At 42.0% G+C, this 16952-nt stretch overlaps 1 protein-coding gene across 1 annotated transcript; it reads right to left on the bottom strand.

Annotated features, from left to right (window-relative positions):
- Window positions 1-13660: 13660 nt before the first annotated feature.
- On the bottom strand, window positions 13661-16775 carry hsd17b10 (hydroxysteroid (17-beta) dehydrogenase 10). Its single transcript, XM_027006942.2, has 6 exons — window positions 16671-16775; window positions 15971-16135; window positions 15608-15772; window positions 15069-15197; window positions 14867-14975; window positions 13661-14437 (listed from the first exon to the last, which is right to left on the bottom strand). The coding sequence occupies exons 1-6, from the start codon at window positions 16692-16694 to the stop codon at window positions 14247-14249; spliced, it is 783 nt and encodes a 260-aa protein (XP_026862743.2). The 5' UTR covers window positions 16695-16775; the 3' UTR covers window positions 13661-14246.
- Between the last annotated feature and the right edge of the window lie 177 nt (window positions 16776-16952).

Below are 16952 nucleotides of genomic sequence, written 5' to 3'. Positions count from 1 at the left end.
TTTTCAGTGTTGTGCTCCTTGGAGAATGGAAAAAAACAACAGGAAAAAACAAAATCTATATCTCAACATGTTCTTGCTATTGCATATATTAGAAATGTCCAATAGCACAGTGAAGCGTCCTTCTCTCTGCCAGAGGCACAGTGATAAAATTCATGGTGCAGGCGAAATGGTGGGATGCCTCCTATAGGAAACTCATGCTTCTCGCAGCCTCACACCCACTCCAGGTAATTTCAAAGCCCCAACCCCTACCATAATAGGTAAACATTAGACTATGACAATAGCTGGTTTTGTGCCTTTTGCAACAATAAATGAACCAAAATTATTAAAAATAATAAATTGTGTCTATCTATAACCTAACATGACCTACTAACAGGCCCTGCTTCCAAGTCACTTCTCCTGTCTCTCAGGTCCCATTAAACACAATTCACCAAATAAAAACCAAATACCTCTAAACCTCTCTATAATGTCTATAATGTCTCTATAATGGTAGCACTCAGTCAAAAAAAAAACAAAAAAACATTAAAAAACTGTTTAATTATAAATAACAGGACAGTCTTAATCAAATTCACATTAACTGTTTATGGAGTCAGAACCACATATTAATAATGTTTAGTTCTGTTAACATGAAACAATACATAATTAAATGCATGCTATCGATGTCACATAAAGATTAATTTCTTTTTCTCAATTTGTAAATGCAGAGTTTAGTCTTCTTTCCCTGTCAAGGAAAGGTGGATCAAACTAAATACTTTCAGCAGAAGATAATTGGAAAAAGGTCAGTAACCAGTGAAAAACAGTTACCACATTCAAGGACCACTGAACCTTTTAGATTCAGCTGATCTGCTCAGTTCACTGATTAGCCAGCCTGCCTATTTCTGTTTCACTCAGTCAAAACACAACTGTACACCAAAGCATATTTACATTTTCAGCGGTTGAGGGTTTTTATTACTTCTTGGCTGAGCATAAGTTTCCCAGTCCCCTTACATGCAGAAGACCAAAATGGTAAGTATGAATCCTGAAATTGCATCCTATCCTTGCGATGAAAAGAGATTGCCTGGCAAGCACCCACCTTGCACTACAACTGTGGTTGCCAGGGGAACATTCCTCATCCCCAACGAGGAGCTTGTGAGTCAAGTTTATTACTTTTGGGAAACGGGGTCCTGCCTTTATCTTGGTGAAAAGACTCATAATTATTGCCCTGTAAATTTATGGTACGTTTCTGGAAGAGGCAAAGCGCAGTGAGGCTGCCAGCCCCACCCCCTCACCCCCCTCATGTCCCTGTAATGCATTATTGATAGATATGTGCCCTCATCATTCAATAGGGGTGCTTGCAATATTTCAGAGGAACCATACAGCAGAGGTCTTTTGAGAGACATTTCTCTCCTTTGTACTCTGCGTGTGTGTGTGTGTGTGTGTGTGTGTGTGTGTGTGTGTGTGTGTGTGTGTGTGTGTGTGTGTGTGTGTGGTGTGTGTGTGTGTGAGTGTGCGTGTGAGTGTGCGTGTGTGTTTTGTATGCATCTGGAATGATTTAGAGAAGAAGAGAGACAGGGATAGGGAGAGCACTCTCATTCAGCCTTCAAGACCATTATGAAAGTGCTGTTGTGTTCTCACAGAGGGCCTTTACTACAGCAAAACTCTGCTGAGTTCCCATTCGAAACTGTGGGGGACCATCACAGGAGTGCATCTAGCCTTTTTTATTTATCTATCAATACCAAGGCAACCTAACCGAGGCAACCTAACCAAGACAACCTAACTAAGGCAACCTAACCAAGACAACCTAACCAGGGCAACCTAACCAAGACAACCTATCCAAGACAACCTAACCAAGGCAACCTAACCAAGACAACCTAACCAGGGCAACCTAACCAAGACAACCTATCCAAGACAACCTAACCAAGACAACCTAACCAGGGCAACCTAACCAAGACAACCTAACCAAAGCAACCTGCTGTTTATGATGCAGCATCACCCTTTTTATAACCTTCAAGTTGTGTATTATTTTATTCTCGTAAAAATGTAAAAACCACGAACTCATTTTTATTCTATACTATTGATTACATGCCAATCCAGTTTCCAATTAAAGAAATGAGACTGATTTAATGAAAAAACAATATTTGGTCAGCCTTCCTTTTGAAAGCTTTTGAGAAATCCCTCTCAATATTCCCCTGCAGTTGCAGCTCTCTGTGTTGGGTAAAGGTCTGGCAGGGAGCTGTTAAAAGGGAATGTTTTCAGTGAGCAATAACTACAGGGGGAAAATGAGTCCAGAGACTGCATGCATTGTGCTTAATCATCACTATTACATGAGCTTTGTACAGAGGGATGTAAGCCCTCTGTCTCTAATTGGACCATTGACCAAGTCGACAATTAAATAGCCAGCTTGTTTAAAGCACGGTTTGGTGCACAGCCAAGAGATTAGCGGTCAGAAATGAACCTGGCTAGCCCCGCGACCTTGGTTCATTATCTGATTGCTGTATTCGAGTTCCCTCTGGATGCAGAAATGATGTTCTGGATCAGGCCAAGGGCATGTTATTCACTCACGGCGCCGCACATCCACCTCTGCTAAGCTTGCACTGAATGCACCAATCAAGAGCCTTCGTTTCGTTTCATTCGTCGTCCTCCATAGTTACTTCTTTCTGGGTTTTTTTCTCTGACCTTGGCCTACACTCAGACTGCATTATGTATTCTATGTGGTCTCAGCAGACAGTCTAGCGGTCTGCCTGAAGTCAGGAGTACATAATCAGCCTGTCTCATAATCTCACGGCCCTGTCAAAATGCAAATAAAACACCTTTTAAACGTCTTCCATCCCTCATCTTTAGTGCTGCGTGTGCTACTCAGCTGGAACGCAAACAGGTGCTAACTTCCTGATTGTCCCAAGCTGAAGCTCTTTTTCAGGGAAAGGACTAGACTGGGAGTCAGTACAATTACTGAAGAGCACTAAGAAATGTTTTGCCAAATTGCAACCAAACAGTAACATTCAAGTAACTGAAGAAAAACTTTGGTATAAATATTACATACCTTTTTAGACTGTGATCCAAATAAGGAGAAGATTGAAGATGAATACAGTACTGTTATATGTACTTGATTTCCATGAAGCAGGGGCAATTTTAAGAAGTAGGCATTCACAGACTCATTTTTTGCAATAGGGGAAATAATGCACTGGTTCCCATCAGAATGACTCAGACTCTGAAGAACACTTGAAATGTGCAACAATCATCCTGTTCACACAGTTCGACAGCAGCGTTTGGTGTAATTGGGTGAGCAGGGTGTTGCACACAAAAGAACATGCTCTTCAGTGCTAACCATGCAAAACCTGCATGTGAATACACAAAAACAATCTTGCTGGGAATATGTCTACATGCCAAAGTGAACATTCACATGTGTAGAGTCTGAAAATGGTGTGTTGCTAATTAACTGTTCTTAATGTTTTAAATGAAAAAAAAATAATAATAATAAAAAAAAGGTAAATATGAAATATCTGAAAACCATTGCATTTTAATGTCAATTTATTTTTATTTATTGCCAATAATACTTATTTTCATAAATTTTATGCCAAACAAATTTTGCATTTTATATTTAATAACCATTAGAACATTCAATTTTGCAGAGATTATATGTAAAAAAAAAAAATCCATTTATATCAAGGTTTAAAAACAATAAGCATACAAAGCTGTGTTTTCTTGTACCTTTGATTTTCTATACTTTTTTATCAATAGCTTTTAATCATACAAACAACTTGTATGACGTTGCTACTCAGTTTCATTACAATAAACAGACCAGACTAATAATTCGTGAAGATAATATCTCATCCACCCTCTTTATTTCCTTCTCTCTTTGATGCCCTCTCTTGTGATCTGCAGCCTGTTTCAAAGTCAGTGGTGCGAATCATGTTCTGTTGTTTAGCCAGTGTGGATTGCTTTGGACTGCCCCTGAAGCTAATAGGGATAATGGCTGCAATTCCTTTCACTACAAGCGGAATCAGAGGTCTGGGCAAACAAAGGTGTCTGAGGGACATCGTACGGCTCAACCTTGATGATCTCTGATCCATCCCAGCACACCACCTTTGATCTGGGGCACAAAGGGAAGCCCCTGGACTGATGGTGTAATGTCTGTAAATAGCTTAACCTGCGAGCACCTTTTTACAAGCCACTGTAACAATGAAAGCCGCTGCATAACAATAGCAGGAGCCTACTGTTATACACAACATGAAGGCTTTTCCCTGTTGTCTGTCAGAAAACTTGGTGCAAGCTCACTTCAGCTATTTCTCGTAGTAATGGCACCATCCTTTCAGACATAACCAAGCAGGGTTCTTTATGTCTAATATACAGCAATGGGTTAGAATGGGTTAGGAGATCACGTAGCCCTGGTTGATCAGTTTCCTAAATTCCTTTTCATGAAACACATATGTGAAACAAAAGCTGCCAAAAACAGGGGTTCTTAAGATGACCACCAGTCATTTTGATCAGTTGATTCCGTAACATCAAATCATGTCATGAGGTTGTCGTCATATGTATTGTGAATGTAAAATGTATCCTGTAGAGCCCTGTACAAATAGTCAACAGTAACAAATGGTACCCATGTCATAAACATATTCTGATTCTAATAGAGTGAGATGACCTGTGTGTATTACAGTCACAGTGAACCTGCTGGTCCCACAGGCAGAGTGCTGTGTATTTCACAGTGTCATATTTGGCCTGTGATCCTTAGTGAACAGGAAGCTTGCGTGTGTGAGGGCTCATGTCAGTAGACCTGTGTGTGTAGTGGCTTGTTTAAGGCTCACTAGTGACCTGTATCAGATTCACCCTGCCTGGATCGTTTGCATAATTGACCTGCTGTTTGAATACATTTCAATATATTAAATCTGATTGGCCATGCTCTGGCATAAATGCCTGCAAAAGTGCTTTTCATGCAGCAGCATGTTTTTGTGCCTGGTCTCCAAGGTGATTATCGATGCCATCCCATATTATCATGAGTTTTGCCTCATTTGACATGAGAGCTGAAAGGAAGCAGAGACGTTTGTGGAATAAAAAGCAAATAAAACAATCAGTAGGCCTATGGTTTTTTTTCTCATTTTGATTCACACCTCAAAAAAAAAAGATGTAAAGTGAAGTGATTTCGCATAGGAACATCACTGCCTGTTTTATAGAAGCTGTAAGGGTTATAGGGCTGTTATCCTGCACCAGTAAAGGCCCGGAGCATATGTGAAAACGCGAGCCCTAGATCAGGCACCGGCGCTTTGGCAGCCCGGCCCTGAAGCGTTTAATAGCCGCTCTTTCGGCTTAAGCGCTGAGCTCTTGCAGGGAGGAGTGTGAGGAGGGAGACGGGCTGAGACCAAGGCTCTCCTCTGGGCGCCCGCTCCAGAAGCGGCTCTCCCACTAATGAACTTTCGCTGACCGACCCTCGTGCCTGCACCACGCTCGCACGAGGGAGAACAGGAGGCAAGCGCTTTTACGCAGAGGTTTGAAAAAGATTGATGTGCAAAGCCTGGGAATGGTACATGGTCGACTTCGGTGAAATAGTTCATGAATGAAACAGACGAATCGCAAACGTATTGCTTTGTATGCTTATATATAAAAACTACTTAATCTTTTTGCCCATAAGAAAGTTGAATCAATCGATTGGTGATCCAATTAATAGATAGTGCATCAAATCACAGAGCGTTTTAAGAGCGCTAGTGTATCGGTATGTCAGGGACGTCGGATGCGTGTGAACTCGGGCCCATGGGCTAACGCATCGCATTTCTCCGCTCTCCCTTTGGGTAGAAGCAGGCTGACACGCTTCAGTGGGCTTGATAATTATGTCTCGTCTCCTCTCCCGCCCCTTTCTCTCTGCGAAAACTCAAGCTTTCATTTGCAGCAGGACTTACCCACCCTTTCCCCAGTGGACTTGTCGGAAGAATACCGGCTGGGCACTTAAGGTGGACTTGGCCTTACCTTAGATTAGATCAAATTCTCCAAACGAGAAAAAAAAAAGGAATTAAATGGAATTTTACTCCCTTATCGCTCTGTTTGAATTGCCTGTTTGATTGTGGCCCACTTCAGCTTGATGGCTTCCTCCGTGGTTCCGTCCTGCGGTGATATCTGGAAGCGTGTTGGAGAGAGGCACCAGAGATCGGAAGCTCTCGTTTTGGTGGTTTCCATACAGATTATTTGTTCCTGGTGAGGAACAGGTGCTCGGAATGTAAAGCTGTCTTTGCAGCGACAGTGTCGGTGTGACACAAAAGTGACCCCCCGTTTACTGAACCTGCAATCTGTTGCCCTCTATCAGCGTTGTGACCATGACGCACACGAAGCGGGAAAAGGCCGCAGGTCAGCAATAGCTTAGTGTGTTTGTGTACGTTAAACACCTACAAATCCAACTGTTTGCACACGTCTATTATATAGCTCTCATTGCACCTAAAGAATCATTTGCCTGAACCACTGTCTTAATCAGTTAATCTGAGCTTTCGTTTGGCGGTATATGGGTAATAAAAGTTCCTGCATGGGACATAGACATTATTACAGTCATACTCTCATTGTTCAACTTTGAGGTCACAGGTACAAATATGGATCAGAACAACAAGAGCAATGACCAAGCCACTCTGACGAATGTCAATCAGTACCGCACAATGATTCCATTTCATAATGACCTCCTTTGGTTCTTTGAACTCATAAATCTCTCCTTTAAAACTGATCAAAACGTTATGCTAGTTCTACTGAAATAGATCTGCTTAAGGCTAGAACTGAAACTGGTTTATTAAAGTGTATTAAACATTTGAAACGGGTGTAGAAAAGAGCATTAGGAAATAAAATATGATGACAGAGTCAATATATCAGTAAAACTGCAAACAAAAGCATTTGTAAGCACAATACATATCAATGAATTTTAGTGGTAGTGGTCAGCCCATAGTCCAATCCAAAGTTGAGGACAGCAGAGCATGAAAAGCTCGGAAGAAGTATTTTATAGTCAAGACAGAATTTAATTGGTAGCCAGTGCAGAAGTAAGAGAAAAGGAGTAATATGAGAACTCTCACTGCTGTTCCAACTGGAGTTTATTTAGTGTTTTACTAGAAGAGCCAGCTAGAAGTGCTTTACAGTAGTCCAGCCTAGAGGTTACGGGGGCATGGATAAACATCTCAGCATCTTTAAGGCTTAGTATCTTTCACATTTTTCCACCTACACACATATATTGCGTAGGTGGAAAAATGCAGTTCTGACTACATTACATATGTGTGCATCAAATGCCTCCTGCACCGATGTGAATTTGTTGTTTGACGCATTACACTGCCGGAATCATTTCTGAGTTCTCTGAGCCTAGATCAAGATGACAGGAGATTCTTCACATTGCGGTGTGCTTCTGTATGTGCAAAAGAATGTAAATGCTGATGACAGTCAGTAAGAAGCAGTTCTCCATAGCCATACCAACAAACGTTCATTTTTTCCAACAGCCAAAGAAAAAAAAGCATGCCTGCGCCTGGATCTTTTCTGGGGATGTTGGAAGTGCAAGCTTGTGTTCATCTTGAAAATGCAGAATAACTCTACTTGACTGACAGCTGTTTCATATTGAAATAAGGGCCTCAGATGAACCTAGAGATGGTATAGTACGTTAGGGCAGAGATGGTACATGTGAATGTGTTTATGAATGTGTTTATTTTGACCGGCCAGTTTAAATGTGGGATTGGATTCTCCCCTCATTCATTATTATACACTCTCCAACACATGCACAGACACTTGCGTGCACACATATGCGTGCACATCCGTGCACACACACACACACACACACACACACACACACACACACACACACACACACACACACACACACACACACACACACACACACAAGTGCCCATGCACACACACAGACATGTGGACATGCACACAAACACACACACACAAACACACACACAGAGGATTACGCTCCCTCAGCACAAGCACAGCTGCTGTAGCCTGCACTCCACAGATAAAAACCTTCACAATGCCTCTAATAGGCCCCGGTAAGATGCCGTATCCAATGTTTCAGACAAATGTGTTTGTTTCCATAACTGCTTAGAAGTAGATTAGCAGTGTCAGACTGGGTTACAGTATTGTTGCTTCTGAAAGGCATCGTGAATGTGGATTTGGGTGATAATTTGCACATTCATGTGACTCTATGGGGAAGAATCTCTGAGATCACCAACGTGATGGCAGGGGAAAAATCATTATCATCTCCTCTCATTGTATAGCATGGTCAGCCGTGTTTATTCACAGTGAAGATGTCGCTCCTGAGATTCGGCTTCTTTCAGTTCTCCAGGGAAAGGAGAGAGCTATTGTCCCAGCAGTCCTCCAGCTCCCTGCAGCCATCTAAGTATCAAATGCAGATTGGTGGGCTGCCAGAGCGTAGTGTTTGGCTAAAATACTGCTGACAAAGTAACACTCACAATGTCCAGTTCTTAGCTTTCTAGGGAACGTCTCTATAGTACACCATATCAAACACAGTATTATTTGTGAGCTAAAAGGCTGGGTTGACTTTTTTTTTTTCCCGCTGATGTCTGTGCCCCTAGTGTACAGTGTATGTTTTTTTTTTTCTTTTCGCTGTGAGATTGTGGTTCTGAACATTTCTGAGATGGATTGTGGCATGTCAGAACAACTGTGGCTGACCCAGATAGATGACACTTCCTGGCTTTCTTATGCTCTCCTCCTCTCCTCTTCTCCCTTGGGTCCGTTCTCTCACTACTCTCGTTCTCTCCAGACCACTCTGTGGAAGAGATAGTGGCAGAGGCTGAATAATGTATTTTTAAAAAATAGCAGACAGCACAAGTGTGTACTCTAGCATGCTCTTTTGTTAGAAAATGTATTGTCCCTTAATCCCACAAACAGGTGCGGCTAATTACAGTCACTAAAAGCACCGATGGTGTCTGCTAAGTTTGGTCTTGTTGCTCATTGGTATAGGCCGCCCTCTGGAGTGGAGATGTTGCAAGTGCTTTGCACTTTGGCCAATTACATGCAAATTCAATGAAATGAAATCAAATGAAATGTAATCAATAAATGCACCTTGTCTTTGATCGCCCAGACTATGGTTTGTGCTGCAGAGACCTTGGTTCAGGAAGAAGACTTTTTGTGAGTTCTCCCAGCCACCCCTGTCCTCTGCACGCTCCCCGCGTTTAACCTTGCCAGGTTCTGGCAGCTGTTATGTTTGTCCTCTCTCCAAGCTGCAGGGCTCCTCCAGCACTCAGCGTGCATGCCTCTTCTCTAGCAAGGCTCTGCTCTCTTAGATGACAGTGAATGTCCATTATGTCTCTCTCGTAGCTCCAGACAGGTAACCAGGAGTCTGTTCAACCTTGGGAAGTACGTCACAAGCCACATTTTGAAGTCATTGTTGATAGTACGGCATGTACATATGTACACACATTACATACGGCATGTTTACTCATCTGTGTCTAATGACAAAAGTCAAACAGTCAATAATTTCATTACCCATACAAAACTGACCCATTGAGCAATATTATTAATGTGTAATAAAGACGAAAGCACAAAAGTCAATGAATGACGTGATTCTACCTTTAAATCCTTCAGAATGTTTCTATGGCAGTGGACATCTGGAAAAACAGAGCAATTGGAATTCCCATGTCAAGAATTAATCGTGTTTTTTACAGACAGATTAAATGGCATTAGGTTTTAGTTACTGTAATTTCAGTCAGTCTGTTCAGTAAAGAGAGGACCAGGGATTATTTCCACTGCCAAGAACCTAACATTACACTTGAGAAAATATGGTAATTATATCAATGGTGTTTCTCAAGTGTTGGACTACAGTCTCTGAGAAATCGCTGATAAATGTAGCTGCTCTTGAGTGTTACATAGCTAGATAGCTAATAAATATACATGTCGGCTTGCTAATAGTGGCTCATGTTTGCAGGGTGTGATGGGAGAACAATCACTCTTCATAGGAAACAAGGTGTTTACTGCTGTCTTCACTGCAAACCACTGCTAATTTAATTTATCTAGTTACGTTAGCATGTAGCCTCACACTGAGTAGTGTGGTATATTAAGCACTACTGAGAATGCGCACTTCCCACCTTTGTACATTTTGAACCCAAGGCCTGGGGTGGCTCAGACAATGCTACAATCTGTCCAGTGAAAAACAAATCAAAGGTGTTTCAGCCAAAGAGATTTTATATACTACAGTGATTGCAACCACGTCAATTAAAAAATTAGTTTATAACATGCAAAATGGGTTGTTAAGTTACATTTTGTTCTAGAAGCTTCTTTACTGCTTCAGTTTCACTGATACCTGCAGTGGCCATATATGTCTCCAGAAGACTCTTTTCCCTTGGGCAAGACTGTCCTAGAAAACCACTCATCCTAAAAACATGAGACAGAAGCCAGAAGTTAGCACCTTTTGTTTTCCGTTTTCCCTGTACTGCCTCAATCCGTCAAGGAAGTAGTCAACCAATAAATAAATAATCCAGATTAAGTTTTTAATATATTCCCCCAAAACCTTGTACCAAAGCATACATGCCAAACTGAATGCAAAACGAGGTTTTTTCTACAGTGGTTTTGAGCGCACGTACACCTATCTGTTCAGTTTCATCAGTCCAGGATTCTGTTCAGAACATTGGCATTTCACAAACACAAAGGCTTCTCTCTGTTACCATCTTATTTTAAGCGTTTCTGTAACTTGTCTCAGACAGAACGATACTTGCGAATTATGATGAACCAGTGCTGCCCCCTGATGTCGAGACTGTTGTGTGCTGCCTCATTCATGGACTTCACAGCAACACAGCTAAATTCGTCTTAAGAAGTGAACTTAGAGCGAAAAAGGTTCAATAATTGATGCAAAAAAATATGACAAAGATAGACAAATGTCTGTATCAGCTGACGATAACGTAAAAAAGCAGATGCCAACTAAAACGCTTGTCAAAGTATTAGCCCAAAAATATCTGCACCCGCATCAGCTCATACTGAATACAATAGTGAGAAAATCCTTGTGAACTTTTTGGAATGATTTGGATTTTAGCATTATAGCTGATAAAATGTGATCTCATCAAACCATAAGTATTAATACATTGATAAAAGGTGATCTCATAATATTTATTATTGCCATTTAGCTGATACTTTTATCCAAACAACTCACAATCACGGCTGAGTACAGCTTTGAGCAATTAAGGGTTAAGGACCTTGCTCGGGTGCCCAACAGTGGTAACTTGGCAGAGGTAAGGCAGGAACTGGCAACCTTCTAACTATAAGTCGAATACCTTAACCACTGAGCTACCACTGTCCAAACTAAACAAAGTGTAAGTAATAACAAAAATGCAAAGTCTTATTTAACAAACAAATTTTATTGTCATATGCCAGTATAGTTTAAACCACGGTCACTGACTGAAAATGAATATGTATCTCTAGAACAACGAGCAGGATCGTCGTGGGTCTGATCTCGGACAACGACGAGAGGGCCTACCTGGAGGAGATTAAACACCTGGAAAACTGGTGCCAGGAAAATAATCTCCTCCTAAACGTCAGTAAGACAAAGGAGCTGATCGTGGATTGCAGCAAGAAGCAGGAGCGGCACTACCAACCTGTGAGGATCAGTGGAACCACGGTGGAGAGAGTAGATAGTTTCAGGTACCTTGGTGTTCACATCTCGCAGGACCTGTCCTGGTCCCGCCATACCAGCTCCCTGGCAAAGAAGGCTCGTCAGCGTCTTTACCACCTCAGACGCCTAAGGGACTTCAGACTGCCCTCCAAGGTACTGCGGAACTTCTACATCTGCACTATCGAGAGCATCCTCACGGGGAACATCACAGTCTGGTTTGGGAATAGCACCAAGCAGGACAGACAAGCACTCCAAAGGGTAGTGCGTTCAGCAGAGCGCATCACTCACTCGGAACTTCCTGACCTGCAGACCACCTACTACAAGCGGTGCCAAACCAAGGCCAGGAAAATTGTGAAGGACCCCACCCATCCCAACAATAGACTCTTCTCTCTGTTGAGGTCAGGGAGGCGCTTCCGCTCCCTGAAGGCCAAGACAGAGAGGCTGAAGAGGAGCTTCTTCCCACAGGCCATTCGGGCCCTGAATCAGGGAAACTGATAAACTGTGGGGACCACCACCACCACCACGTAACATGACTGTATATCTGTACATCTGTATATATAGATTTAGATTTATACTCAATTAACCTGTTACAACTGTAGATATGGTATTATACAAAATGGATCTGTACATTCTGTAGATTATGTACATATATACTCAACCATATACATTGTACATTGTGTATATAATCATAATATACATATATTGTACATACATTGTTAATATATTTTTGTACATACATAGAATATATATATTTATCTGTATATATTTTTTTTTCTCTATGCACCCCTGGTTCTCTTCCTCAGTTTGGACAGAGCACTCTCCACCATTTCACTGCGTGTTATACTGTGTATGACTATGTATGTGACGAATAAACCGAACTTGAACTTGAACTTGAACTTGAGGAATGACCAGGTGGTAAGTATAATATATACATTCTCAGACACCTGGGAGTTTGAGCGCAGTGTTTTCACTGTTAATAGGGCTGCGCTCTCCTGGACTGAGATTGATGCTGTCATTCCAGGGATGTTACAGCCTAATGCCCCACTGTCACCACAGGGGCAACCATGGTGTTAACTTTCTATAATCCTCTCCATTTCCTCTTCCTGTCCCTCATATTTCTCCAACTTTTTATACTCCTTACTTTGGATGTTTGCATCACTTGGGACCATCACATCGGTTCCCACTGCCAATTTCTATATCTTGTCCACTATCACAATGCCTGGTTGGTTCGCTGTTGCTGATCTGTATCGATCTAGATGTCTCACATGATCTTAGCTTTGTTGTCCTCCACCACTCTGTGGCTCCTCCCATTTGGACTTAGGGGGGGGGGGGGGGGGGTCTAGTTTATGTGTTGCATTTGCTCCTGCATATAATCCCTTCCATGTGGTTATCTCTCAGTACATGCTTTTGCTGCCAGAGTCTTGCATCCTACTAATAGTTGCTGGATTGTCTCAGAGGCTCCTGTGCACTATACAGTTTAGGTCTTCTCTGGTGTGATATACCCCTGCATCAACTGACTCTTCATAACAGTAGCTGGAGATGGTGGGATATACTGTATATGTCAACACTCCAGATGTTCCACTAGTAGAACAATGGACTGTGGCCAGGTGAGCAGAAAAAAACAAACTACTAGTAATTCACAGAAAACTAAATTTTGCATAAAAATACCACCTCTCATCCCAGGTTGAAGCATGGTGAAGTGAGTCTACTTCTCACATCATTGAGGAAAAGAATTAGTTTTTCCAACAAGGAAATTTTTTTAAATGGCTGAGTGCCAATTTTCTGACTGCCTATCTCGATCCCACTGTAATCCTGCGGCATGATCTCAAGCAGGCAGTCATACATCTTGAAATTACATAGAAACAGCATTACAGTATATAGAGGAATGGGCCAAAATAGCTCCTATTTGTTAGAATAAATGTTTCACTGCTTAACAAAATGCATGTTTTATAGCAAAATGCTATATCTTAAAGGTAATACTATTTTATTTTTATGACGTACCTGATTATCAGATCATTTTTTTAAATGATTGATTAATGCAGAAATCAAGGGTTCACAAACTTATTTCTCATAAAAATTAGTTATGAAAAATGGAAAAGTGGCAGTCAGGCAAACATTTTCACCTAAAAGTCCATTGTAGTGTTTTATTTCCCCTTCAGGTGTTCTCTGTGATGGCACACAAGCACACTTTATAGCTTTCTACCCAGATGTGCATTTAATGAATTAAAACATCTCAAAAGGGACTCAAGACAAACGGAAGCATTCATAAATTATAAGTTTCAGTAAGATGAAGATCTCTCAAGTTCAGGAATTCTCAGGACAGGATTGAATCAGGTTCTGGCTTGAACATCAGCTCAAATGGTTCAACAAGTCAGAGGAAGATGTAACCTAAGTGTGACACAAACGTACGCACCAATGTCCCACTGCCTTACAGTACAGCATATGCATGCTCAGTACTAAAACATCAGAGCTAGAGTGTTTAAAAAGAAAAAGAAAACAAAAACAAAACGCACCTATAGATTTAAAAACAAACCACAACCAGTTACACCTTTTTAGGCAGAGCTGTCCTGAGCAGTAAAAACTGCACTCTCATTGAAACATGTTTGCACATCTGGTTCCATTCTGTTGACTTTATTTCAACACAGGCACACATCCATCCATCCATCCATCCATCCTCCCATCCCCCCTCCCCCTCCCCTCAGGGCTGCATCCGGATGGCTCCATCCAGACGAATCACCTCGCCGTTGATCATGGGATTTTCCGCAATGGAGGTCACGAGGTGGGCAAATTCGGCAGGGTTGCCCAGGCGCGAGGGGAAGGGCACTTGGCGAGCCAGGAAGCTGCGCACCTTCTCAGGCAGTCCTGCCAGCAGCGGCGTGGAGAACAAACCTGCGCCATGGCAACAATAAGTCATAGTGAGTGCGCATTCAACATAGCCCACTAAAACAAACCAGAAAATAAAGCTGAAAATTCCAAATATTAATGGCCTTTCTAATCCACAAAGGAGTCTATGCAAAGATCAGTTTACAAGTACTATTTTAAAAGCTAAATGGCACACATGTACGTCACACATGCACACAGTTTAAAAAAAAAAAAAAAGAAAAAGCACAACTTAATTCCATAGGAAAGCTGGGTTATTAGGAGTGTACTGTAGAAGGATCCATAGGTTTGCATTTTTCAATGGACAGAGAAGCACTGGAAAGGACTCTACCAGACAAACAGACAGGTGCATAAAGTAAAAATTACAGAAAATAGGTATGCACAGCAGATAGCATGCCAAGGTGCACTACACAAGTACAGAAAGTGAGAGCAACCAACCTGGGGCTATGGTGACAACACGGATACCCATGGGAGCAAGGTCTCGAGCGATGGGAAGTGTCATTCCCACAATGCCACCTTTAGAGGCAGAATATGCAGCCTGGCCCACCTGACAGAGAGGTGACAGTTCAAGTTGAATACCTGCCACTGTGGGATCAAGCTGGCAATGTGGAGGAAAGTGAGAAGATTCCCCGTGCCTCACCTGCCCATCGAATGCGGCCACGCTGGCCGTGTTGATAACGCAGCCACGGTGTCCATCGGCGTCTGGCTCATTCTTACCCATCTCCCCTGCAGCTAGCCTTATTACATTAAAGGTACCAGCAATGTTCACCTTGAGCATGCAAAAAGATCAGAATAGAGGAAATCAAAAAATAAACACCATCAAGGGGAACACATTTTAATGCCTTAGGATATTAACTAAAGACTACCGTTTCACAAATTGTACAAATTGTCTATTTAGTTTGGCTGCATTATTGATTTTCCTTCTACAGCCAATTTCATTACTGGCTTACATTTTCCAGTTTAGCAATACTCTCTTTAAACCTGGAAGAGGTATGCATTGTTTATTTAATAATGAAACCAAGACAACTGAAGCTGTTCATAAATCTAGTGTTCACAAACCATGTAGTGAAACCAAAGTCATTATTGCACTCTTATGAGCGTTGCATCCAAACATTCAGCACCACTGTGGCGGTAATACAGTAGATAAGAACAACAGCTACCACCAAAAGCACAACTCACGGTGATGACCCGGCTGAAGTCCTCCAGGCTGTGAGGGAGGTCCCTTTTAAAGTTGTACGTTTTAAAAGCTACAGCAATGCCGGCACAGTTCACTGCCAAATCCAGTCGGCCAAACTTCTCTTTGGCCAAAGCTACAGCTGACATCACGTCTGACTCTGACGTTACCTGCACCAAGAGAAGCCCGTCTGAAGCAGTCATTAATTCTTGTCCTAGATTTATGACAAGCTACTATATATTGAAATAACTAAATAGACCATTTAGTCTGGACCCAGATGTGACTATTACAAACTGAAAATAGCTAAAACAGAAATAGTGTAAAGATTTCAATGTACAGTGCTAACTTCCAGCTGATTATATACTTACATCGGCTGGAGCAAAAGCACAGCGGTCCCCAAGAGTTGTGGCCAGATTGTGCCCGTCTGAGCTGGGCAGGTCCAGAACCACAGCGCTCGCACCTTGGCTGATCAACCGCTCCACTGTGGCTCTCCCCAAACCCGAAGCACCTCCTGTGACCAAGCCCACCATGCCCTACGAAGAACAAACACAGAGGAACGCATGAAAGCACACTGTTGGCACGGACTCCATCCAGCTTCAGCCTACGTGCACTGTAAACCTAACAACCTACCAAAGCACCATCAGTAGGCAGGGAATGATGGGTTGTGACACTGTAGCGTTAGCTAGCCAGCTATCGCAATTAGCGTTTAGCTAGGTTGCCCGTTATTTCGAGCCGCGTCAACAACGTGGAGGACATTTGAAGAGACACCTAAAAAAACCCCACAGGCTGAATGAATTAAATTGCATAGGTTATTTATCTAGGTTTCTGGGCAGCTTTACTCCAGGCACGAAATTTACTCTACTTGCTAGCTAACTAGGATAAGCTATCTGAGTTAACTGCGTATGCTCAACTTGCAAAGCTCACCAGCTATCTAAACTTCTAACCATTAGTTAGCTAATAGTAATAAAGCGGCAGAGCTGTGCACTTTAGAGGTTAACCTGATAACCTTAAAAAAACATAGTTAGAATAGTTTCTTTAATGGGATTCATTTTTCATTCATTTTCTCACCTTGATACTTCTAATGTTCGCCATGTTCGCATGCTGCTTTGTGGCGAGGTTAAAATTGCGTCAGAGCAAGATGTGCAGAAAACTCCATGGAACTGTTCTTCCACCAATCATAAATACCGGTGTAATAACGCCCTTATCCTATAGGCTAAAAACATTTGATTGACAAGAGCTTAATTCTCTTAAACTACGGTTCAAAGACCTTCAGGTGACATCGGTTAAGAACTTGGCAGTCGCTTTTAAGTTTCCCTTGTGACGATCAACAGAAATAGTCCCCGTTGCATT

The sequence above is a fragment of the Electrophorus electricus genome, chromosome 24 (genome assembly GCF_013358815.1).
Source record: "Electrophorus electricus isolate fEleEle1 chromosome 24, fEleEle1.pri, whole genome shotgun sequence".
Lineage (NCBI taxonomy): Eukaryota > Metazoa > Chordata > Actinopteri > Gymnotiformes > Gymnotidae > Electrophorus > Electrophorus electricus.
This window is presented reverse-complemented; position numbering and strand designations above follow the sequence as displayed.

Coding starts and splice junctions, on each gene's coding strand:
- hsd17b10 (XM_027006942.2), bottom strand. CDS start 16,694: ATGGCGAACATTAGAAGTATCAAG. Junction 16,136..16,670: donor CGAACATTAGAAGTATCAAG/GTGAGAAAATGA, acceptor TGTTCTTCGTAG/GGCATGGTGGGCTTGGTCAC. Junction 15,773..15,970: donor GTGCTTTTGCTCCAGCCGAT/GTAAGTATATAA, acceptor CTCTTGGTGCAG/GTAACGTCAGAGTCAGACGT.